The sequence below is a fragment of the Gorilla gorilla genome, chromosome 14, assembly GCF_029281585.2.
Source record: "Gorilla gorilla gorilla isolate KB3781 chromosome 14, NHGRI_mGorGor1-v2.1_pri, whole genome shotgun sequence".
NCBI classification, from domain to species: Eukaryota; Metazoa; Chordata; class Mammalia; order Primates; family Hominidae; genus Gorilla; species Gorilla gorilla.
Genome location: NC_073238.2, coordinates 66,179,808 through 66,205,713, shown reverse-complemented (window position 1 = coordinate 66,205,713; position 25,906 = coordinate 66,179,808). Strand labels below are relative to the sequence as shown.

General features: G+C 38.1%; 1 protein-coding gene across 7 annotated transcripts in view; it reads right to left on the bottom strand.

The window, feature by feature from the left end:
* Nucleotides 1-25,906, bottom strand: part of WDFY2 (WD repeat and FYVE domain containing 2) — a 314,549-nt gene that overhangs the window by 73,023 nt on the left and 215,620 nt on the right. For 6 of the 7 annotated variants that reach the window (XM_063697620.1, XM_063697623.1, XM_063697622.1 and 3 more), the window contains one exon: nt 18,888-18,961. The exons of the other annotated variant lie outside the window; for it this stretch is intronic. In XM_063697620.1, the coding sequence (XP_063553690.1) occupies nt 18,888-18,961 (74 nt within the window). The remainder of the gene's footprint in view (nt 1-18,887; nt 18,962-25,906) is intronic. 7 annotated transcript variants of the gene reach the window in all.

Genomic DNA, 25,906 nt, shown 5'->3' with positions numbered 1-25,906 from the left:
CCATCAGTGTGCTGTATTCAGGAAACCCATCTCACATGCAGAGACAAACATAGGCTCAAAATAAAAGGATGGAGGAAGATCTACCAAGCAAACGGAAAACAAAAATAGGCAGGGGTTGCAATCCTAGTCTCTGATAAAACAGATTTTAAACCAACAAAGATCAAAAGAGACAAAGAAGGCCATTACATAATGGTAAAGGGATCAATTCATCAATTCAACAAGAAGAGCTAACTATCCTAAATATACATGCACCCAATACAGCAGTACCCAGATTCATAAAGCAAGTCCTGAGTGACCTATAAAAAGACTTAGACTCCCACACAATAATAATGGGAGACTTGAACACCCCACTGTCAACATTAGACAGATCAACGAGACAGAAAGTTAACAAGGATACCCAGGAATTGAACTCAGCTCTGCACCAAGCAGACCTAATAGACATCTACAGAACTCTCCACCCCAAATCAACAGAATATACATTTTTTTCAGCACCACACCACACTTATTCCAAAATTGACCACATAGGTGGAAGTAAAGCTCTCCTCAGCAAATGTAAAAGAACAGAAATTATAACAAACTGTCTCTCAGACCACAGTGCAATCAAACTAGAACTCAGGATTAAGAAACTCACTCAAAACCGCTCAACTACATGGAAACTGAACAACCTGCTCCTGAATGACTACTGGGTACATAACGAAATGAAGGCAGAAATAAAGATGTTCTTTGAAACCAACGAGAACAAAGACACAAGATACCAGAATCTCTGGGACACATTCAAAGCAGTGTGTAGAGGGAAATTTATAGCACCAAATGCCCACAAGAGAAAGCAGGAAAGATCCAAAACTGACACCCTAACATCACAATTAAAAGAACTACAAAAGCAAGAGCAAACACATTCAAAAGCTAGCAGAAGGCAAGAAATAACTAAAATCAGAGCAGAACGGAAGGAAATAGAGACACAAAAAACCCTTCAAAAAATTAATGAATCCAGGAGCTGGTTTTTTGAAAGGATCAGCAAAATTGATAGACCGCTAGCAAGACTAATAAAGAAGAAAAGAGAGAGAATCAAATAGATGCAATAAAAAATGATAAAGGGGATATCACCACCGATCCCACAGAAATACAAACTACCATCAGAGAATACTACAAACACCTCTACACAAATAAACTAGAAAATCTAGAAGAAATGGATAAATTCTTCGACACATACACCCTCACAAGACTAAACCAGGAAGAAGTTGAATCTCTGAATACACCAATAACAGGCTCTGAAATTGTGGCAATAATCAATAGCTTACCAACCAAAAAGAGTCCAGGACCATATGGATTCATAGCCAAATTCTACCAGCGGTACAAGGAAGAACTGGTACCATTCCTTCTGAAACTATTCCAATCAATAGAAAAAGAGGGAATCCTCCCTACCTCATTTTATGAGGCCAGCATCATCCTGATACCAAAGCCGGGCAGAGACACAACCAAAAAAGAGAATTTTAGACCAATACCCTTGATGAACATTGATGCAAAAATCCTCAACAAAATACCGGCAAACCGAATCCAGCAACACATCAAAAAGCTTATCCACCATGATCAAGTGGGCTTCATCCCTGGGATGCAAGGCTGGTTCAATATACACAAATCAATAAATGTAATCCAGCATATAAACAGAGCCAAAGAGAAAAACCACATGATTATCTCAATAGATGCAGAAAAGTCCTTTGACAAAATTCAACAGGCCTTCATGCTAAAAACTCTCAGTAAATTAGGTATTGATGGGACATATCTCAAAATAATAAGAGCTATCTATGACAAACCTACAGCCAATATCATACTGAATGGGCAAAAACTGGAAGCATTCCCTTTGAAAACTGGCACAAGACAGGGATGCCCTCTCTCACCACTCCTATTCAACATAGTGTTGGAAGTTCTGGCCAGGGCAATTAGGCAGGAGAAGGAAATAAAGGGTATTTGATTAGGAAAAGAGGAAGTCAAATTGTCCCTGTTTGCAGATGACATGATTGTATATCTAGAAAACCCCATTGTCTCAGCCCAAAATCTCCTTAAGCTGATAAGCAACTTCAGCCAAGTCTCAGGATACAAAATCAATATGCAAAAATCACAAGCATTCTTATACACCAATAACAGACAAACAGCCAAATCATGAGTGAACTCCCATTCACAATTGCTTCAAATAAAATAAAATACCTAGGAATCCAACTTACAAGGGACGTGAAGGACCTCTTCAAGGAGAACTAGAAACCACTGCTCAATGAAATAAAAGAGGATACAAACAAATGGAAGAACATTCCATGCTCATGGGTAGGAAGAATCAATATCGTGAAAATGGCCATACTGCCCAAGGTAATTTATAGATTCAATGCCATCCCCATCAAGCTACCAATGACTTTCTTCACAGAATTGGAAAAAACTACTTTAAAGTTCATATGGAACCAAAAAAGAGCCCGCATCGCCAAGTCAATCCTAAGCCAAAAGAACAAAGCTGAAGGCATCACGCTACCTGACTTCAAACTATACTACAAGGCTACAGTAACCAAAACAGCATGTTACTGGTACCAAAACAGAGATATAGATCAATGGAACGGAACAGAGCCCTCAGAAATAATGCCGCATATCTACAACTATCTGATCTTTGACAAACCTGAAAAAACAAGTAATGGGGAAAAGATTCCCTACTTAATAAATGGTGCTGGGAAAACTGGCTAGCCATATGTAGAAAGCTGAAACTGGATCCCTTCCTTACACCTTATACAAAAATTAATTCAAGATGGATTAAAGACTTAAACGTTAGACCTAAAACCATAAAAACCCTAGAAGAAAACCTAGGCATTACCATTCAGGACATAGGCATGGGCAAGGACTTCATGTCTAAAACACCAAAAGCAATGGCAACAGAAGCCAAAATTGACAAATGGGATCTAATTAAACTAAAGAGCTTCTGCACAGCAAAAGAAACTACCATCAGAGTGAACAGGCAACCTACAAAATGGGAGAAAATTTTCGCAACCTACTCATCTGACAAAGGGCTAATATCCAGAATCTACAATGAACTCAAACAAATTTACAAGAAAAAAAACAAACACCCCCATCAAAAAGTGGGCGAAGGACATGAACAGACACTTCTCAAAACAAGACATTTATGCAGCCAAAAAACACATGAAAAAATGCTCACCATCACTGGCCATCAGAGAAATGCAAATCAAAACCACAATGAGATACCATCTCACACCTGTTAGAATGGCAATCATTAAAAAGTCAGGAAAGAACAGGTGCTGGAGAGGATGTGGAGAAACAGGAACACTTTTACACTGTTGGTGGGGACTGTAAACTAGTTCAACCATTGTGGAAGTCAGTGTGGCGATTCCTCAGGGATCTAGAACTGGAAATACCATTTGACCCAGCCATCCCATTACTGGGTATATACCCAAAGGACTATAAATCATGCTGCTATAAAGACACATGCATACGTATGTTTATTGTGGCATTATTCACGATAGCAAAGACTTGGAACCAACCCAAATGTCCAACAATGATAGACTGGATTAAGAAAATGTGGCACATATACACCATGGAATACTATGCAGCCATAAAAAATGATGAGTTCATGTCCTTTGTAGGGACATGGATGAAATTGGAAATCATCATTCTCAGTAAACTATCGCAAGAACAAAAAACCAAACACCGCATATTCTCACTCATACGTGGGAACTGAACAATGAGAGCACATGGACACAGGAAGGGGAATATCACACTCTGGGGACTGTTGTGGGGTGGGGGGAGCGGGGAGGGATAGCATTGGGAGATATACCCAATGCTAGATGACAAGTTAGTGGGTGCAGCACACCAGCATGGCACATGTATACATATGTAACTAACCTGCACAATGTGCACATGTACCCTAAAACTTAAAGTATAATAATAAAAAAACATATATATATCATGTTCTAAATCAAAATGGAAAAATTTTTTAAATATTAATTCATTAAAATAACAATAGCAAATGTATTACATGTTAATATAAATAACAATCTATAAAAAAAAGTATTTTTTCCAAAACAAAAAATTTAGTGAGAAGAGTGGCACTGTTTTCCATTTTAGCAAATCTCATTAATGCGTAGCTTAACAGAAGACAGATCCCCATCCTGCTTCTGCATACAATTTGCACATTTCTTAGAAAATGAGAGTGAAAAAGGCAAGTAACATCTTAGTATTATTATGAAAATAGCTTTCATCTCACAGATCACAGTTTGAAAACTACTGGTTTCAGTGACTGACTTATGTTAGGCTTTGCTTAATCTTCATTTCAGATTCTGCAAATGTGCCTACAGAGTTCAAAGATTATTCTTGTTTGTTTATAATTATGAAAAGAGGTTTCACTGGCTACCAAACAATGGGACATTGTTTCACCCAGGAACCCAGAGGGTATGTGCCTTTTTCCTCTCCGGTCAAATGCCTATGAGCCTAATCTTTTCTGACCACGTGTATTTTAAAAAGTTGGGGGAAGGGATGCCTTAAATGCAAATCCCCCACTTAGGCTCCGAACTCCATAAGGAAACCCCATGTCACATTTCTAAGATGGGCATATGCCATACTACATGGAAGCGTCGGAAACAAGAAAACTAAAGATAACTGGGGTTTGTGCAACCACAGCAGCTGCTTCCCTCTCCAGATTCCACATATCACCTACAAAGAGACAAATTCAGGTTTACAAATTCTTCCTATAAATTCTTCCTCAAATTCAGGTTTACACATATAACACACAAAACAAAGCAATTTCAAGGTTTCTCCACACATGAACTGTTTGGCTGCTGCCCCTCTAGTCTGCCTGGATGCTTCACGGTTTACCTGTCATCATCTTTTCTCATCAATGGTAACAGGTTTTTGCGCCCTCCCACCCCCAGTTCCCCAACACTGACTGCAAGTAACCATATGCAGTTGGCTTCTCAATCATATCCCTCCCAAGAGGATGGAAGGGAGAAAAGACACAGGTTTGGATGTAACCACTTTCAAGACCGCCTCTGGCAAATTTCAGAATCTTAAGGACAGATGCTCTTGGAAGTTATTCAGTGAATGGGGAATATCCTGCTCATGGCCAAACTCTGAAGCCAGAACACTGATGTATCACACAAAGAAAGCTGCTAGCTAAAGTATTCTGTGTCCCTGCCACCCTTCAGTGAAAGAGGATGTTGTACATTTTAAATAACATTTATACACGATAAAAATTCTGCTGTAATATTAAACAGCAAATGATATGAGATCAGTTTAGATAGTTTAGTTGCTGATATTTATTTTTAAAAAGAAAAAATACTTCAAAACTTTTGAGAAAATTATTCTGAACAAAAAAGTTGCCTGCTGAAATTGAAAACTGCTTACACCTAACATCATAATATTTAGCCTAATGGTTATGAGGCTGACAATTACTGTTTCTCTACTCAGGAAAGCTGCTGGTGAAAGAAGTTTGGATCTTTGGTTGTTAAGTTTTGGATTTTGTGGAGTTTTAGAGTTTGTAAGGGGTCTTAGAGATTACCTAGCACAATGACTCATTTTTTAGATGGGGAAATGAAAGTCTAGAGATACTAAGGAAAAAGTCTCAGGGTCAGAGGCTTACTTGGTTGCATGTTGCATAGCCCGCACTTAAAATGTGGATCTGTCTCTTGATTTTTTATCCACTGATCTTTTGACTCACACAAACCTCAAAGAGCCCCCTCAAAATGACATTAAAACTCAGGAGAGTATTTCATTGAATCTCTATGAGCAAAGAAAAAAACTACAGTGCAAATTCTGAAGTCACTACACTCTTCAGAAAATCCAGGTGACAACGCATTACAACGAACACAAAAGAAAAATAAGCAGAAAGCACCACACACCACTAATGCCTCCATCATGATCCCTGTTACCCAAGTCTGACACCTGGAAGCAGGACCAAATGGTTGGCCATGGACACCGGCTAATCAGAACAGATACTGGCTGCAGACAGCAGCAACTGTGTACTGACTGAACACAAGCTTGGTTGGGAGTTATTTTTGCCAACTACCCCTTCTCCCCACTCAATTTCTCCTACACATTTAGTCATCAGATCCTCACATCCTTCTTGAATCCAAGCCCCTTCCAGTGCATGTCCAAGTAAACTACGTTTATCTTTGACAGTGACCTGCGCATCCCCATTTCCTAGGCTTTGATCTAGTGTCTCATTTCCCCAGTTGTCATCATTTTTCAAACCTATCCTTCTGAATGGTCTGCTTTCATATAATCACCTCAGGCAGGATGGAGCTTTCTGTTCTGAATTTCAAGAGACTCTAGCTCTTTTAGACTATTGATCACAGTCTGCATTAAATGAAAGCTATCAGTGATCAGATCATTTTATCTTTCTTTATAGATTTTAAGGAATGGAGTTCTGGTTTTCCTAACATGTCTCCCCAACATGTCCAGCATCGTTCCTAATATACAATATATGAGAGGTAATCAATTAATATTAAAAATAAAGAAATAATACTCCTTTTTTTTTTTTTTAGCTCAAGTCAGGATTTTCGTTGTACTACTATTATAAACACTCCTGCTGTGGGGCTTGTGTACTGACTGTTACTCTGCCTTAAACACTCTTCCCAAGACAAATGCTGGACTCACTCCTCCAACCTTCAAGGCTTCTGCTCAGATGATATCTTCTTAATGAAGCCTAACCTACTGGCATCCATTCCCTCTACCTCACACTCACATTCCCAATCCCCCTTACTCTGTCTATTTCTCCTCATAGCATGTATCACTTCTATGACCTTCTAACATATATAAATTATAATGTTATTTATAAAGAGATTAGTAAATGCAACATAAACAAGAGGAGGGGTTTTTCAGCAGGGGAGGGTATATTTTGATGTATCTCAAGTACCTAGAACACTGCCTGGCACATAGTAGGTGTTCAATATATATTTTAAAAATTGAATAAAAATGTTATTTTAAGTGTTATATTAATTTACATAGTAGCTCTCTATTAATATACTTTTAAAATATATGAAAATATTAATACATAATATACTATAAAATATTAAGTATAATTTTTTCAGTGGCTTTATATATATATATAAGTGTGACATTATTAGTGTTTTCATTTAGATAGGCCATCAAAGAAAGATTCAACAATTTGCTCATCAATAGTAGGCTTGAAAGTAGGAACTAGATTTCTCAATTGGGGGTTCAATGTTATCCACAGTAATTTTGAATGAAAATATGTGCAATTACCAGACATTCAAATAATAAAAGAAAACAAAAGAGAGCCTAATTGCTAAGCTATTACTTTTCCTAATCAAAACTGAAAAATAGAACAGTACATACTTTTGACTCTAATCTCAGTAATAACCAATGCTTTACTTCTTGCGTTAATAGAAAACACAGTAATGTGTTGCTTTTTCAAGCTGTTTATAACCATGGTCTCCACACTAAAATGTTATAATTATCTCTTTTTCTATATTTAAATTCATATATTTTCAGTCCTGAACATTATTCAAACAAAAATATACATTTGGCAAGTAATGAACACCAAAAGAAAGCCAATATTACATGTAAAACCCAATCTTTTTTGTCAAAAATGGCACGCACAAGAAACTAGTTTAAAAACAATGAGTTTTTAAAATTATTGTTAAATCTGAGGTGGCAAATAATTGTGTAAAATACACTACTATTTAACTTCAGATAAAATTAACCTTATCTAAAAGTAAATAAAAGTTCACCTACTGCTGAAATGAATATAATTTCTGCCATGAAAACAGTAATTACCACTTTCTGAGGGCTTACTGAGTGCCAAGACCTTTAAGGTACCTCATGTAATCCTCACAGCAACCCCATGAGGCACAGATCACCCTCAATCAACAATGAGTAAACTGAGGAGTATGTGAAGTTAACCAACTTGTTCATGATGATCAAGCTAGAAGATGGAAGACCTGAGATTACAGATACAGACCTTTATGGGAGCAAAGTTCATACCTCAACCACCACCACATCTGTCCTTGCTATATGAAGGCAAGGTATGTTAATCATTTCTCCCACAAACTCTGAGAAAGCTCTACCTGATAAAGGGAGGGAAGAGAATAAAACAATTGCTTCCCTATCAGAATGTTGGGAAGAAAGGACTTCTATAAGGATGACTAGATTATGAGAATGAAGGTGAAAGGAGAACGAACTTCTGGAGGGAAACACAAAGGAAACTGGTTTGGCTTTTATTCACTCAATAAATATTGCCATTCCAATTTGCACAGGGCTCTCTACCGGGTATTGGAATTGCCAATGCATACGTTTCCTGCCTCCAAGTTGCTCCGGCTAATGGAGATAAAGAAAACAATGAAATTAAGTGTTATTTACTAGACATGTTTAGGGACTACATTGACCCTTGAACCATGGATTTGAACTGCACAGATCTACTTATACATGGATTTTCTTCCACCTCTGCCACCCCTGAAACCAACCCCTCTTCTTCCTCAGCAGCCTACTCAACGTGAATAGGATGAGGATGAAGGCCTTTATGATGATCCACTTCCATCTAATGAAAACATACTTTTCCTTCCTTATGATTTTCTTAGTCACATTTTCTTTTCTTCAGCTTACTTTATTGTAAGACTATAGTATATAATAAATATAACATACAAAGTATGTGTTACTCGACTGTTTACGCTATCAGTAAGGCTTCCAGTCAACAGTAGGCTATTAGCAGTTAAGTTTTTGGGCAATCAAAAGTTATACTCAAATTCTCAACTGGAAGGGGAGGTGGGGTCAGTGCCCCTAACCCCCACATTGTTCAAAGGTCAACTGTATATACATCTTACTTAATACAAAATTATATAAATGAAATGTACATGTAATCTAATGATACACAAATACTAAAGTAGAAATTTGAACTAAGGGCTGTGAGAATTCTTACAAAGAGTCTTTCAACCCTGCTCTGTAGTTAAGGCAGGCTTCTCATAAGAATGGGTTTGGGGCTTAAAGCTAATTCTTGAAGGTAGAAGTTCCATAGAGGCGGCAGGAGGTCAGTGAAGGAGAACATCTATTTTTGGCAAAGGACTGCATATACACAGGCATGGATGTCTGAATCAAAAAGTTTGACGTTTGGTGGGAAAGTTGTGACAGGTGAGACTGACCAAGTGGGGAGAATGAAGGGCTTGGAGCTTCATTTTTCTAAAAGTGATTGAGAGTCTATACACAGGGGAATGTGTATAGAACTTTGGATATCTGACGGCGGAGCAGCTGGAGAAACCTAGAGACAACAGGCAGTTTAACCAATCTAGGGCTTATTGCAACAATCCAAGTAAACCTGTAAGAGATGGAAATTTCAAAAGTATTCTTGGGAATAGACAAAGAAGGCCAGAGTCTGGAGACAGGTCTGAGCTAAGTCAGCAGGCCATGGGCACTGATACCGTGAGGTTAGAGGGAAAATGTGGGGCTTATTTCTGGTTGGAGTTACTCATTGATGCCATTTACTGAAGGAAGAGAGAAGAGCATATTTGGAGGGAAAGAGAATTATTTCTATTTAGAATATGCTAAACTGGAGTGCAGTCTCAGGCTCAGGAGAACAGAATGGGCCACAGTCTTGAGAACTGTAGGTATAGGATAATTAAGCCACAGATGCAGATCACCAAAAAAAGAGTAAGCAGCAGGAGGGCAGAACCTTCAGGAGCCTCACATCTAAGGCTCTAACAGAGAAAGAAGAACCAACAGAAAAATCTGGAGGTAACTCAGGGTTTACTAAACTTAAAAAAAAAAAAAACACCAAATACTCAACCATGATATGACTCAATCCACTAGAAGGCATCTTTTTGGCTCCTTTCTTTTTCTACCCATAGCAATAGCTCTGGGCTGAAGAAGCTGCCCTAATGTTTTGACTTCTCTCCAATCCAGGAAACAAGCTGGACTTGCATGATTGCTGCAGATGGAAAAGCTCTTCTGTTCTTTGTGCCAATATGGTTAGAAGTCTTTTTGCAACCGTGAAATTTGTTTCAATGAGCTTAAGGTCTAATACTGATGGTTGTCTTCCTACACTAAATGAGTATGTATTTATAAAAATGTAAAACATTCACTGGTAACTGAGAGAAGAGCTATTCCTCCATCTGTAATGAGGTGAAGCTGCAGGAGAGTGAGGTGTGGAGCCTGCATTCAAGGCTTAGTGTAGGAGGAGCTGTAAATAAACAGGGAAGGGCACACATCTTGGAAAGAAAAACTACTCAGGTTTCCACCAACCTGGGTCACTGTAGCATCCAACTGCAGCCAAGCAAAGACATATAAGCCCAGCATTTAACCCCAGCACTAAACCCCAGAGACTAGGACATACCTAATACCACTCCCCTCTCTGCTAATGTAAGCATCTAGCCAGCAAGGGGGAAGGCTTTTGCCAAGACTGCCTCAGATCACACAGTAGGTGGAGCAACACCAGGTGACAGCAGTTCCGCAACCACAGGGGCTATAAAAGAATGAGTGCTTCCTTCATGCATTTTGGCTCTTGTGAGTTCCCAAGCTTTACAGCAAAAGAATAAACGTCAGATGATTCCCTGGAAGATATATTTCATGACTCTGCTGTTGTCAAGGTACTCTTGAAAGGAATGCCTTCCAAGGTGAGTAACAGTAAAATGCCACACACCAGCCCATCTGGGCTTGAAACCTTGCAATACAAATGACAGTGACACGGGAACCATGGTTCACCTCTAGTTTGTATAAAAGATGAAGTCAAAGTAAAAATCAGCAAAATATTTGTGTATACAGAGAATATTTTCAAATGTGTAGATGCAAATGGTTAAGAAAAGAATTTTGATACCAACAGGACTGATTCCTATCGTTGATTTTAAAAGTTGAAGGACCACAGATGGCTCTCTGGACACTGGTCTATCAAATCCAAATTCCTAAAACAATAGAAAGCAATTTAACCCTTAATGGCTTGCAGTTTTTCCTTATTCCATACTCTCAATCCACGAAAATAAGGGAGTCACTTGTGATGACAAATTTGCTACATCTTCTCCAGTCATCCATTCAGAGCATCTTCAGTACTCTGTACACCTCTCCAAGCCCAACCCCTTTTCTTGAGGATGATGAAGATTAAAATGGCAACAACTTGGATAAGAAACTCCTTTGCAGAAAAAAGAGTGTCCATGTCAGAAGACAGCCCGTGTTTTGCAAATCACTGGTAAATTCCTGTGATGCAACAGCAAAGACTAAAGATGGGACCAGAAATAAGTTGAATCATCCTAAGGAATATGCCATGACTAAGACATTTCCTCCCCTTGGAACTGGCCCACTAAATGCTCATGACATAGACTTTAACCAAGGCTTCCTGGTTACTGCAAATGGAGGATGCTGCTACTGATGATGATGATAATGACACTGACAGGAGTTAATATTTATGGAGCATTTGATACATACAGGGACTGTTCTAAGAGCTTTCCATGTATATATCAGATAGTCCTAATAACAACCCTATAAAATTGGTACAACTATTACTCCCATTTTACAGATAAGGAAACTGAGACACAGAGAGTAAAGCAACTTGCCCAATGTGACACAACTTGAGGGGGGTAGAGGCAGTCTGATACCAGGGCTTGTGCTCCGAACCTCTATGTAATATCAACTCAATAAACTATATTCATTCATTTACTCACTCATTAATTCAGTCTATAAATATTTACAGAGCACTTAAAATTCACGGACATTGTACTGGGTGCCAGACTGTAACAGAGTCAAGTACACACAGTCCCTGCTTTGCAGAGTTTATGCTGAATATATGCCATTAATAAAATAATTACATCAGTTATTATTCCAGGGGAGATAGATTATTTAGATATAAGGTTCCTAGGACAAAGGGAAAGTAACTTGGAACATAATACCCTCATCAGTTCCCAGCCATTGCCTTTCTGAAGTGTACATGTGCTGTGTTGATGTGGCCAAGGTAACTCCTGTAGATAGTGCATAAATGATTTCAATCCACCACTCACTCTACTGAATCTCTTCAGTACCTAATTCAAAACACAGAGCAATCTGGGTGCTCCTACGGGTATTCACACTACAGAACTGGTCTAAAAGTCGATTCAAGAAGGCCTTTGAAAATTCACAACTGCAATGGAAGTGCAACAAATTAATCTCAGGTCAAAAAATGCTCTTGGTATCTGCATTCACAACTACTTGACCAAGTTTTTAGATAACATGTAGGTGCTGAGCAAAAGATGACAGGGCTACATGTGCAATGACATAACTGAGGGAGAAGGTTAGTTTTTCAGAGGTCTTTGATTCACACAAATACCAAGGGCACAATACAGCAAGAGTTTTCTTTGATAAAAGAAGCTTCAGCAAATGATATTAAATGAATAAATAGTAAGCAACTGGAATGTCAGCACTCTAAGACTATTTTCCTGCTAAGCATAGCTCCACACCTATAGTATTAAAATATGCATATATTTTCATATATTATATATGTAATATATATGTTTAAATTTATTGTAACTTAGCACAAGCTGAGAAGAAAATGTCTACTTAACGCTGTATAAAATGAACTCTTCACATTAGGAAGTCCAGTGACTCAGAATGATAAAATGACTCAGAAATGCTGGTCTTCTATGGTAGAAACCATGGTATAATGACAGAATCATAAGCTAGTGTAAATAATGGCAGGGTTATGTAACAGTTTAAAAGGAGGAGGCCCCATAGATTCCACGCACACATTTCTCTGAACACAGAGCTTCCTGAAATTTTCTTCAAATTCACCTTCTATGCCCTCATGATAAGGATATTATTCATAAATGGTATCACACTAGAAATCCTGGAAAACAGAAAATTTCAGAAGCAACATCAATTCTCCTGTAAGTACAAAACTTGGAATGCATCATGATGACTGATGAGTGAGAGTCTACTATTACACTGCTGTTTTGAAGCTGATTAAGGTGAAAATTTTCAAGACTGTCTCTCCAGCGGAGTGAACTAACTGTACAGTCAACTTGCTTGGGTACAGCTGAAGTGCTTTATTCAGAGGCCATCTGTCGTCACCGTAGAACATGACCTTACCATTTGGGTTCAGTTCCCCATAGGCTCGTTATAATCCACGGTAATAAACAACTCATCCAAAACAGCTTGTTAGATTAAATGCTGAAATTCCTGCCCCCAACCCAACACATATTTTTTAACAGTGGATGGATGCACAGAATAACACAAGCTCCTTCCTAATTCACTAGTGAATACCCTAGGTCAATTCCTTGCAGCTGGGCTGTCCTACTTGTACGAAAAAATTGGCCTGGATAATACAATGAAAATTTGTCTAGGGCTCAGGGAAGTCCTAGCTCTGCCACCATTATCCCGACATGGGGCCTATTCAAGATATCACTTAGTCTAGAGGAGAGTGGCATTAGCTGCAGAAGAAGATCCTTTCAATTATATTTTCTTATCTCCCACAAGAGGATTTTGAATCATCTTCTTTTAATATCCTTGGATACTTCTTCCTGAAGACAACATGTCTCACATTGAGAAAACTGTTTCCAAATCAACTGCTCTAACACTGTTAGGGAAACACAGTAGATACAATATTACCAGATGTACTGAGTTAAACAGTATCCTCTCAAAATTCATGTCCACCCAGAACCTCAGAATACAACCTTATTTGGGAAATAGGGTCTTTGCAGATGTAACTAAGACAGGATCATACTGGATTAGGGGGAGACATAAATCCAATGACTGGTGTCTTCATAAGAAGGTCACGTGGAGCCAGGCACAGTGGCTCACACCTGTAATCCCAGCTACTTGGGAGGCTGAGGTGGGAGGATCCCGTGAGCCTAGGAATTCAAGACCAGTCCAGGCAACACAGTGAGACCCCATCTACGAAAAAAGCCAAAACATTAGCCAGGTATGGTGGTGCACATCTGTAGTCCCAGCTACTTGGAAGTCAGAGGCAGGCGGATCACTTGAGCCCAGGTCTTTGAGGCTGTAGTGAGCTATGATCATGCTGCTGCACTCCAGCCTGGGCAACAAAGCAAAACCGTTTCTAAAACAAACAAATAAACATCCGTGAAATGAGCCAAGCATGGTGGTGCACACTTACAGTCCTATCTACTCCAGAGGCTGAGGTGGGAAGATTACTTGAGTCCAGGAGCTCAAGGCTGCAGTGAGCTATGATAGCACCACTGCTCTTTGGCGTGGGCAACAGAGCGAGACTCCATGTTTTGTTTTGTTTTTTTAAAGGAATCCATGTGAAGACAAAGAGACATAGAAAGGAAGGCAATGTGAAGATGCAGGCAAGAACTGGAGAGACACATTCACAAGCCACGGAATGCCAAGGATTGCTAGCAACCACCAGAAGCTAGGAAAAAGCAAGGAGGAATGCTCTACAGCTTTCAGAAGGAGCATGGCCCTCCTGACACCCTGATTTCAGACTTCCAGGCTCCAGAACCATGAGAGAAAAACTGCTGTTTGGTACTGTTATGGCAGCCCTAGGAAACTAACTTACTACATAACCCACATGAACTAACAGTAATGTATACTGTAAGAGTATAATAATCACAATCACAAGAACTACCAAAACAACAATAAATCCATACACAGTCAATGTCAGTTATTTTTAGACAATAATCACTATTCTGAGTGCTAACCATTTATAGATCAATCCTCTCATCCCAATCAAACTTCCCATAACACACACATGAGATTAATCTTCAGAGAATAGAGATTTTACCATTTTAAGGCCTTTTTCAAAAAATCTTCAATGACCATGCATTTATCTTAGCAAGATATTAATAAAAACTGTGGCTCCCTGTAAGTTTTGATGGAGAAGAAAACAAGTATTTATAAAGATATATATATCTCTCTCCACCCTATACTATCCTATAGCAATTACTCAGGGTTGGTGAAAATTAGTTTAATGGAAATGCTTTACTTCTGTGTTGACATTTCCTCACCAGTCAATTATCCCCTTTAAATATGGTATGAAGTCCTGGAGTGGGATGGGGAGAATCTTCCATGTTACGATCCAGTACCTTTACGTTACATAACGCTTACTACTCATCCTGAATCAAGGCTTTCACATTATTTCATTAATTCTCTACCAAATTAGTTTATATCTCTCCAAACATCTTTTGTCCTTTGGTACCTCCATGGTTTCGGTGGTTTTTTTCCTCCACTCCATTAATTTTGTCTGAAATACGTTACTTTCCTATCTTTAGCTAATCCAATCCTAGCCAGTCTTCTAAATCCAGTTCATATCCAGGGAGCTGTCCTAGACCATTATCTCCCACTGTCTTCTGACCTCACTGCTTTGCCAACATCACACTCATTGGTGTACCGGTACTTCTGCTATTATTTGTTTACTTTGTGTTACTTATTTCATAATTTCATTTTTCATAAAAATGAAAACTGTCTCCCTAACTGAATTATAAAGTCTTTGAGACCAGAAGCCACACTATGTTAGAATTGAGCATAATCTTTTGAACAGAGTTGATATTTAAATATTTGTTAGTTGGCTAGAATACATGAGACATAAAAATGCAAAGTTTAAAGTTCCACTTCAGCATGAATAGCAGTTAGCACAATCTGACTAACTTCTCTCAATATTAAAACAGAAGACATTACTGAAAAAGGTCAAGACAAATTAAACTATTGGCATAAATTTTTCCCCTACAGAAGGTCATTCTATTTTGAAAAACACTTTGAATGGTAATAGAATTGTACAAATAAACTATCTCAGAATTTAAGCAAGTGCTTATTACAATCAGCTATATTAAATAATAATAGTGTTTATACTTTAGTCAATAAACTAACAAATTATTCATTGAGTTCCCAATTTGTAAAAGGAGCCACAATAAGATCTACCAGAGGAGAGATGAATAAAGGACTGGCCAACTCTTCAACACCCAACGGTTTAATGGAAGAGACAGACTTTTCAACATTGTGCAAAGCAAAAGTTAAATACACAATACAACATAGCTAACCTACTGAGTACCGTGTGTGACTAATTTCAATTGGTAGGGCTCAGGAATCATCTGCCAAAAATAAAAATACAAACAAAAAGATAACATTTTAATGAGGTGGGGAAGATAATTAAAACTTTGTAGACCAAGATGGCAGAGCAGAATTCTGAGCTATATGATTAGAAAAGAGCAAAAGGTATAGGCAGGAAAATTTACTCTCACCTCATTATCTTTACCTTCTCTCAGTAGATGACCTCGCCTGCTACCTCACAGGAAAAAATAAAAGGCATTCCTCTCCTATATCGCAAAACTGAATGACATTTCTCTCTCCTTTCCTGCTCTCTCAACTGTCCCCATTCTTTCCCACAGCTAACTTTTCCAAATTGTTCAGGACCCTCTTGCTGCTTGTCTCCTACCAGATCTTGCTCCAGTACTCACGCTCTCTCTCCTGCTCTTTGTGGCCACATTTTTTGAAAGAATGGTCTCTACGTCTTATTTCTACTTCATCTCTAATTCACTACTCAGCTGCCTAAGTTTAACTATCTATCTTACACAATGTGTTCTTTTTATTCAGTAAAATAAAGTGAAATAATGATGTTACTTTCTGATTTCACACTCTTAGTTTTAAAATAAGTTAACCACTATTTCTTCTTAAAATTTATTTGCTATAACCAGGAAACAGAATATATAGTCTCTGACTAGGATTTCTCGTGTCTAAAAAGTAAATTATTAAAACAGCTGAGACTAAGTATTTTCAGTAAAGAGCCTGTTATTGCAGTGATCAATGTGAATCCCGAACCTTAAACATGCTGTTCTCTCAATGTATCTTTCCCTAACATAGAACTCTTTCTAATTCCACAGATGAGAAGAGGTAGGGTATGCAATTCATCTTCCTCAACAATACAAAGGAGGTACTTTTAAGGAAATTATTTCATATAAGCCAGGGTCCTGAATCTTTTTCAGAAGACTGGAGTAAGTTAAGGTTTGATGTCTCAACCCTGTACTGACATACTTGGAAAGATGGACCCTGACTGATGCTTTGCTTCCCTGGCAGTTTCATTTACTAAAAGAATAATGGCTAAGATGGTTTCGCCTCTTATATACACTAAATAGCTAGAATTCTCCATAACTTACTTTGCTCATCTTTCTTGCCTTCAAAGCCAAATTTATCAGTATCCATTAACCACCTACATTAACTTCAAAAGTGCAACAAACCACTCCTATGTTATGTAAACCTAAGTTTTTCCATGGACAGTGAGCGTTACGCAAACTATCCTATAACTGTTGGGAAATGGAAGGATCTCAGTTCATCTTTTCATATTTCCTTTGTAATGAACACTTCAGAAGTCCACTGAATAATGATCTCCCTTTATCTTTTAAAAATAAATTTATCTCATACGCACACCTCCTTTTAAAAATGGCTCTCCTTAAAGTAGACAACTTTGTGTCATAAACTTCTATCTACCTAAGAAACAGAGTTTACAGATCTACCAAATGTATTGGATATTACACAAATTTCATAAATACTTGTCACTAGGCTGATTTATATTGAACAATATTGTTAATAGTCCCCGAAAGGACACCAAGCAAATGTTTTGACTAAAGATCAAAGACAAAACTTTAGGCCCACTAACATTTGTAGGGGCTGGGGCAAGATTACAAATGGAGGCCCACATTCCATGTTTACATGTTTAAAAGTTACAAGTCCAGTTGAACTATTAAATAAAATATGGTCTCATCCTCCAATCTTGACAAATACACCCTTCACCAGCTGGAGGTACAGGTTCAAATTTAGAATTCTTAGTCTCCTTTAAGTTCCACGCCATATTGTGGTGACACGGGGGGCCAGCCCACTCCCCCTCTCTTTCTATTCCCAGTTTTGTCAAGACCTTGAGGGGCCCTGCACTCAAGGGTGGACATCCTGTCTACTGCAAACTGCTACCTCTTTGCCACCTCTCAGGCCTAAGAGCATACTCACTGGTTTTATCTTTCTAAGGACACATCTAGGAAAAAGGTCAGTGAAGACTCTGGAAGCAGGTTCTGAGCAGTTTGGGGCAGGAAATTCCAGGATCTTGGTAGTGGGAGGATGGAGTGGGAGAGAGGGAGGACTTGGGCTGATCACATACATCCCCTTGAGCCCTCAGATCCTCCACCTTGTGCAGAAGTGTGAGCAGAGCAGGGCCTTCTAATTCATAGGTTCTGAAGCAGGGCTTCTCTCGCCCAGGACTAAAGGCAACGCTGGATAATTTACCAAATGGAGAATTTACTAGATCAGTCTTGTTATTAGTTAATATACTAGTTGAAACTTAGTTATGTAGAAAGATTAAGTAGGTAAATAAAAGCCAAAATTCCAATCTTTAATCACTTCAGTTCCCCCAACATCTATAATCAAAGGGTCTAATATTTATGTGGATCTATCTACAGACTAAATCTAGATTCTGTGCTTTTTTTCACAAATTCATACAAATTTACAGAATTCTATTCAGATGCTAAAGGGAGCTGGAAAAAACAAGAAGCAGAAGGAACAAAGAAAGAACACAGAGTATCAAAGACAGGATCAGACATGCAGACATAAGGGAAAGCATTTTCCTCCTGTTCTGTTGCTTATGTGGCAAAGCTTAAGGCACCATGATTAACCATCTGATTAAAGCCACTGGTATCACAGCTTGCTCTCACTAATGCAGATTCATGCAGTTTACTCATTGGCCTCCGATTGCCCCCATCCTAGCCACTCTGTATAGGGTAGGTCAAGCTGAACCTTGTCAGCATTTAAGTGGATACTGATGATAGCTCTCCCTATATTAGAATCTCTTACCTCGCCATAATTTGCTACGCTACAATTTTCATTCTACTTAGCAAGAAAATTCTTTTGTTAACTTGAAAAAACTAATAAATACATATACATACTCCACAGGAAGGGAAGTATTTCAACTGGAAATCTTATTTATGTGTACTTACTGAGATTGTACCATTGTCTAGACCTATGGACAGTCTTCTTGTTTCCGGGTTAAAAGACATGCATGAACATGGAGCTGAAAGAAATGAACATGTTGATGAAATTAACAAAACCATGATTCTTATCGACTCAGGAGTGCCTAACTAGCTAAAAGTGTGGGGCTGTACTTTCCCCACTATCTCCTGGAAAACATTTCATTTAACATCCACTCACCAAAAAATAAAAACAGTAATTTTACAGCCACCCCATAGTTGTTCAGTTATCCTTTTAATGAATATAACAAATAAGATATTCTCAAACTGGGCAAGTTCCAAGGGGCTTGGTCTCGGCTGGTTCTGTCAGTATGGACTCTAAATTTGCTTAACTAGATTAACAATACTTTGTGCTGTGTAACGTTTCTGTTACCACTCTCTCTGTACCACTCCAATTCCATCTTAAATAGAAATAACCTATCCTTTCTGAACTAGACAAACAAAAGAAAGATCTTATTATCCCTCCACCCTCCCCACCCACATACAGACACATACACACAGGAATCTAGAAGTCTATTTTTTTATTCAGAATTGATTCGGGGCGTGTGAATTAACAGGAGTTTTTTGCTTTTGGCCTTTGGGGGGTGTGCTGGAGTCTGCTGATTGAAAATGACAGAGGAGGATTTGTCTCAATCTAAAAAAGAACCAACTCATCATAGGGCTTGGCATTGTAGGAAAGAAACCAGGTGAGTCAGTACACCCAGGCCTGGACTGGGTCTCCGTGTTCCGCAGGACTGACGGCCTGAGTACACCCGAGCCTAAGCAAATTAAGTATGCTTGGAAGCCACGTGTGGTCAACAAGTGCTTACTAAACAGTCAGCTCCCAGGCCCCTGCCTTCTCTACCTGTGCTTGCTCCTAACTGCTCCCACTAAATAGGGGGTCTTTTGACAATTTACCCAATACTGAAATATTTAATAGTTGTTCTAAAGAGCCCAGCACAGTTTTTATATGTCTCCCTTCATATTCACAGAAGCCATGTAGATCATGAACTACCTATTATCATAATCACAATCAGCATCAAATATTTTTTATTCCTACTTTTCACAGTTATGATTAGATGTTTTACCCAAGGTCACATAGGAAACACTGGAGAAGGTTCAAAGACATCATTCAAACACACAGTCCCATTTTCAAACAACCAACTTAGATTATTTTTAAACTAAAAAAGAATTTCAAGTTCTACTGACAGCCACTAAGTGAACATATCACTTAGTAACATATTTTTCATTCTTTATAAAAGGGCCCTGAATAAAGCAACAAAAACACCTTCTAAACTGCATATTTACTTTTTTACTAATTTTCTATCATGATATATTCAGAAAATAAAAACTAGTAGAATTTCCCCCAAAAACTTCCACCAGTATAACAGACTATCTTCTTTCTACTTAGCTACAAAATAAAACCAGATTCCCAAGAGTACACTCCTGAAAACAGCAATCAAATGATATTTAATGCACTGCCCTAAGAAAGTCAGTTTTATTGCCCTTGACCAGTAAACTATGTTGGCACAATTTCTATACAATATTAAGATGCCAGGTCTCATAATCCCATAACATGTGTGCAGAATTAGAATCTAATAATCTCATGGAAAATTGTTAGCTGAAAAAAAATCTAAAGAAAAAATACACTGTGATTACAATTGTGTAAAGTACATACACACATAAGTATAAGGATACATGGAAAAATTATTCTTGTGTTCAAATGACAAGATTATTTCTATAACACTGTCTTTACTCTTATTTTGCCATTCCTGTTAAAATGAATTTTAAATATCTCACAATTTATGAAGATGTAAGTATGAGCATATGAAGCAAAACTCGATTGCAGCCTCAAGGGGCTAGTGACTAGCCAGGAACAACCTTATCATTTAGCTGCCCACTTGACCATCTAAAAGTATTTCCTGTGTGATTTCCTCCAAAGTCCATATCCGGTTATGCTATAATTAGAAAACCCACTGAAATTTGAATGTGATTTAAAATACTTTTTTACAACACTGCATAGGCTACTCTTAAATCTTCATTGCCATTCCCTTATTCCTTGTTTTTTCCCCAATTTCCTATATTTCTTGTTATTCTTTCAAGAAAAATTTAGAATCCTTACTATGTTCAAGGCATGTCCTACAATGATATATAAGGTATTACTGCTGCCATCATGGAATTAAAAGAATTTATAGATTGTGAAACCAAAGGTACATAGGAACTGTAAGACAATTTCACCCTATTGGTTCAAATCATTTTATGCATAGTAAGAAACACCACCATATTTCAAAGTAAAGAACCGTTCCTATAATAAATGAATTCAGCAAAGTTTCAGAACACAAAATTAATGCACACAAATCAGTAGCTCTGCTATACATCAACAGTGACCAAGCTGAGAATCAAATCAAGAACTCAACTCCTTTTACAGTAGCTGCAGAAAAATAAAATAACATACTTGGGATACCTAAACCAGGAGGTGAAAGACCTCTACAAAGAAAACTACAAACACTGCTGAAAGAAATCACAGATGACACAAACAAATGGAAACATATCCCATGCTCATGGATGGGTAGAATCAATATTGTGAAAATGACCGTACTGCCAAAAGCAATCTACAAATTCAAGGCAATTCCCATCAAAATAGCACCATCATTCTTCATAGAACTAGAAAAAACAACCCTAAAACCTATATGGAACCAAAAAAGAGCCCACATAGCCAAAGCAAGACTAAGCAAAAAGAACAAATCTGGAGGAATCACATTACCCGACTTCAAACTATATATAAGGCCATAGTCACCAAAACAGCATGGTACTGTTATAAAAACAGGCATACAGATCAATAGAGCAGGAAACAGAACCCAGAGATAAACCCAAATACTTACAGCCAACAGATCTTTGACAAGCAAACAAAAACATAAAGTGGAAAAAGGACACCCTATTCGACAAACAGCGCTGGGATAATTGGCAAGCCACATGTAGAAGAATGAAACTGGATCCCCATCTCTCACCTTATACAAAAATAAACTCAAGATGAACCAAAGACTTAAATTTAAAACCTGAAACCATAAAAATTCTAGAAGATAACACTGGAAAACCTTTCTAGGCATTGGCTTAGGCAAAGACTTCATGACCAAGAACCCAAAAGCAAATGCAGGCCAGCTGCAGCGGCTCACGCCTGTAATCCCAGCACTTTGGGAGGCTGAGATGGACGGATCACTTGAGGTCAGGAGATTGAGACCAGCCTGGCCAACATGGCGAAACCCCATCTCTACTAAAAATACAAAAATTAGGCGGGCGTGACGGTACACACCTGTAGTCCTAGCTACTAGGAAGGCTGAGGCATGAGAATCGCTTGAATCCGGGAGGCAGAGGTTGCAGTAAGCCAAGATGGCGCCACTGCACTCCAGCCTGGGGAACAGAGCAAGACCTTGTCTCAAAAAAAAAAAAAGCAAATACAACAAAAACAAAGATAAATAGATGAGACTCAATTAAACTAAAAATCTTCTGCCTAGCAAAAGAAACAATCAGCAGAGTAAACAGACAACCCAAAGAGTGGGAAAAAAATCTTAGCAATTAACGCACACAACAAACAATTAATACATCCAACAAAGGACTAATATGCAGAATCTACAAGGAACTCAAACAAATTAGCACACACACACACAAAGAACCCCATCAAAAAGTGGGCTAAGGACATGAATAGACAATTCTCAAAAGATATACAAATGGCCAACATGAAAAATCGCTCAACATCACTAATGATCAGGGAAATGCAAATCAAAACTGCAATGCGGTATCACCTTACTCCTGCAAGAATGGCCATAATCAAAAAATCAAAATATAATAGGTGTTGGCATGGATGTGGCGAAAAGGGAACACCTCTGCGCTGCTGGTGGGAATGCAAACTAGTACAACCACTATGGAAAACAGTGTGGAGATTCCTTAAATAACTAAAAGTAGAACTACCATTTGATCCAGCAATCTCACTACTGGATATCTACCCAGACAAAAAGAAGTCATTATACGAAAAACATACTCACACACGCATGTTTATAGCAGCACAACTCACAATTACAAAAACATGGAACCAGCCCAAATGCCCACCAATCAACAAATGGATAAAGAAATTGTGGTGAACCAGGGAATATTACTCAGCCACAAAAAAGTAACAAAATAATGCCATTTACAGCAACCTGGATGGAATTGGAGACCATTATTCTAAGTGAAGTAACTCAGGAATGGAAAAGCAAACATCGTATGTTCTCACTCATAAGTGGGAGCTAAGCTATGAGGATGCAAAGGCCTAAGAATAATACAATGGAGTTTGGGGATTCAAGGAAAGGGTGGCAAGTGGGGTGAGGGATAAAAGACTACACACTGGGTACAGTGTACACTGGTCGGGTGATAGGTGCATCAAAATCTCAGAAATCACCAGTAAAGAACTTTTTCATGTAACCAAGCACCACCTGTTCCCCAAACACCTACTGAAATAAAAAAAAAGACTGCTTCTATAAATGAGCATAAACAAAAGAAATCTGAACAGAAATCTTACTGTTCTACAACCCATATGCCTGAACCCAAGATGTTCTGGAAAGGGGAGTGTCAGAGTTAGACAGCATTAGCTCCCAGGCACATCCAAAGGCATAACCACCCCTTCAAACAGGCATTTGGGAAAACACCAGGCAAACGTCTGTGTGTATGTGTGTGTGTGTGTGTGCATGTGCGCACAGTAGGTGAGACGTACAATGCTCCTCAAACCATTTTCCAACTGTGACACTCCCACAGGAACAGGCCTTGGATTGGCCCCTGGTAGATCAAAGAAGCAGAGAGCCGATTCAAAAGAATATTGATGCCCCGATTTGTTGTTACAGTAAAGTCTTCCTTTTCTTTTATGGATCAGAGGAGTAAACAGATTGACACACAGATCCTTCTAACTTCAACTCACCAGAAATTAACAAAAAAGCAAAAAAACTAGTGCTGTGGCCCATACAAAATGGGCTCCCACCCATGCAAGACAAATATCAAAGGGGCAAAACTCTCTGGGGAAGGATAATGAGACACTAAAGTAAAAGTAACTATGACCCAATGGCAAAGGGAATCCTTTGGCAGGAAGAATAAGAGGAAGCGACAAACATGCAAATTACAGACAAACTGGCTGGGGACTGGTCTATTCCCCCACCTTAAAATTACTTTCTCCAAAGGGTGAGTGAAGTGCCTGACCAGACCCATAAAATTATAATACAGCTGCCCTCCACTGACTTCCTCTATCAAAACTGCATTCCTGAACTCTAGATGAAATAAATATAGCATGATACAAATTGTGAACATCTATTTATGACCCCCACTTTTAACTGTTTCCCCATGAGAATAACCATATAGAATGAAATGTGTAAGGTGATGCCATTTGCCAAGACTTCTCACATATATCATGGTATATGTAGGTCGCCTGAGACTTCTTTACTAACCCAATAACTGAAATTCAAGGCCTTGCCACTGGTTTTGTTGATGTTATATTCTAGCTTCCTATATTTTCCCCAACATTTTTATTAAAATCTAGGGAAAAAAATGATTACAGTTTTTTGGTAAATAGTACAGGACTCATTTTCCATGTTACCTGAATAAGATTTCTCATCTACCTTTTCTGTCTCGGACTAATGACAGTCAAAAGAAATATACTGGAAAAAATTTAGGAAGCAATGAAATGCACAAATAAGATAAAAAAAAAGAAACTGTGCAGGTCTATGAGTAATGTGACCTCTTATTCTCTTATATTAGTATCAAGACTTTAGATCTGACTGGCCTGTCAGAGTCCCACCTTTAAAATTAGACCCTTTATTTCCTTGAATTCTGGATATTTGGTAAAATAATAAAGAAAGAAAATAAAAGTAAACACTTTCATAACACTGAGTGTTTGGTAAAATGAAGTCTTTGTAACTTAAGACAAATATTCAGCTTAAAATTCAGTGAAAATCAAAACAAAGAGAAGCTCCAGTATGGGCGATTAAATTAATGGCCATATAATTTGAAGAGAGGAAAGCACAGGAGACATAGCCCTAGACAAAGGGGACCCAAGAGATCAGCATAAAAATCTCAGCAGAGTCAATAATTAAATGGATTAGAGGGAAAGTGACTATTTGCATTTCTAATACTTCTATCTCAAAATTGGTATTTTTAAAATTGCCCTTGTTTATTTAAAAATCATGTACTTAAGAGGAGGCAATCTCAAAATATTTCGATTTGGGAGGAAAGTTTTCTAATTTCTGTATCGTACACCAATAATTCTTTCATTTTATGACTAATGTATTTTCTGTCCTTTGCTGACCAGTTGAACTTTGCTCAAATAAACACAAGTTTCATTGAAGGTTAAGCTGCGGATTTCAATCACACTGCTTCACAATGCTAAGGGCATTATTTGGCAGGAGACACTAATCTTCCTCATGAGATGTTCTGGTTCAAACTTTAAAACTAAATAAACAATGGTGACTTCTGCAAATAAAAACTTCAGGTGCTAACGGTATCCTGGTGAAGTTGAATGTCAAGATTTCACAATAAGAGGGTCTTCAATAGAGCCTCCAATGAGCAATACAGCCCGACAAAGCAAAAATTTAATTCATGGACACTATTTCATTCAGCCCTGTTTATAATAGAATAATATTTATTAGATTTGCAGTACTCAACACGTTTTATTTTATTAAGCATACCTATATTTAGGACTTCAATTTTCTAGCACTAAAAAGCATTTTACATCTAAATCCAACATTTTATTTACTCTACTAACATTAACTATTTGGTTTTCTTTTCATCTAGGCTGAGTAATATCAGCAAAGCAAATTAGAAGTGGTCACTCCCAGACAAGTTTTAAGTTACACTAAAGTGATCTAACTACACTAAATTTTAAAATGCCCCATCAGATGAAAATCAAAGAAGAGTATGCTAAATAAATGCTGCACTTAATCAGATTAAATAATTTCTAGCATGTTTAGTTTGGATTTCCATTAGCTTCATTTCCA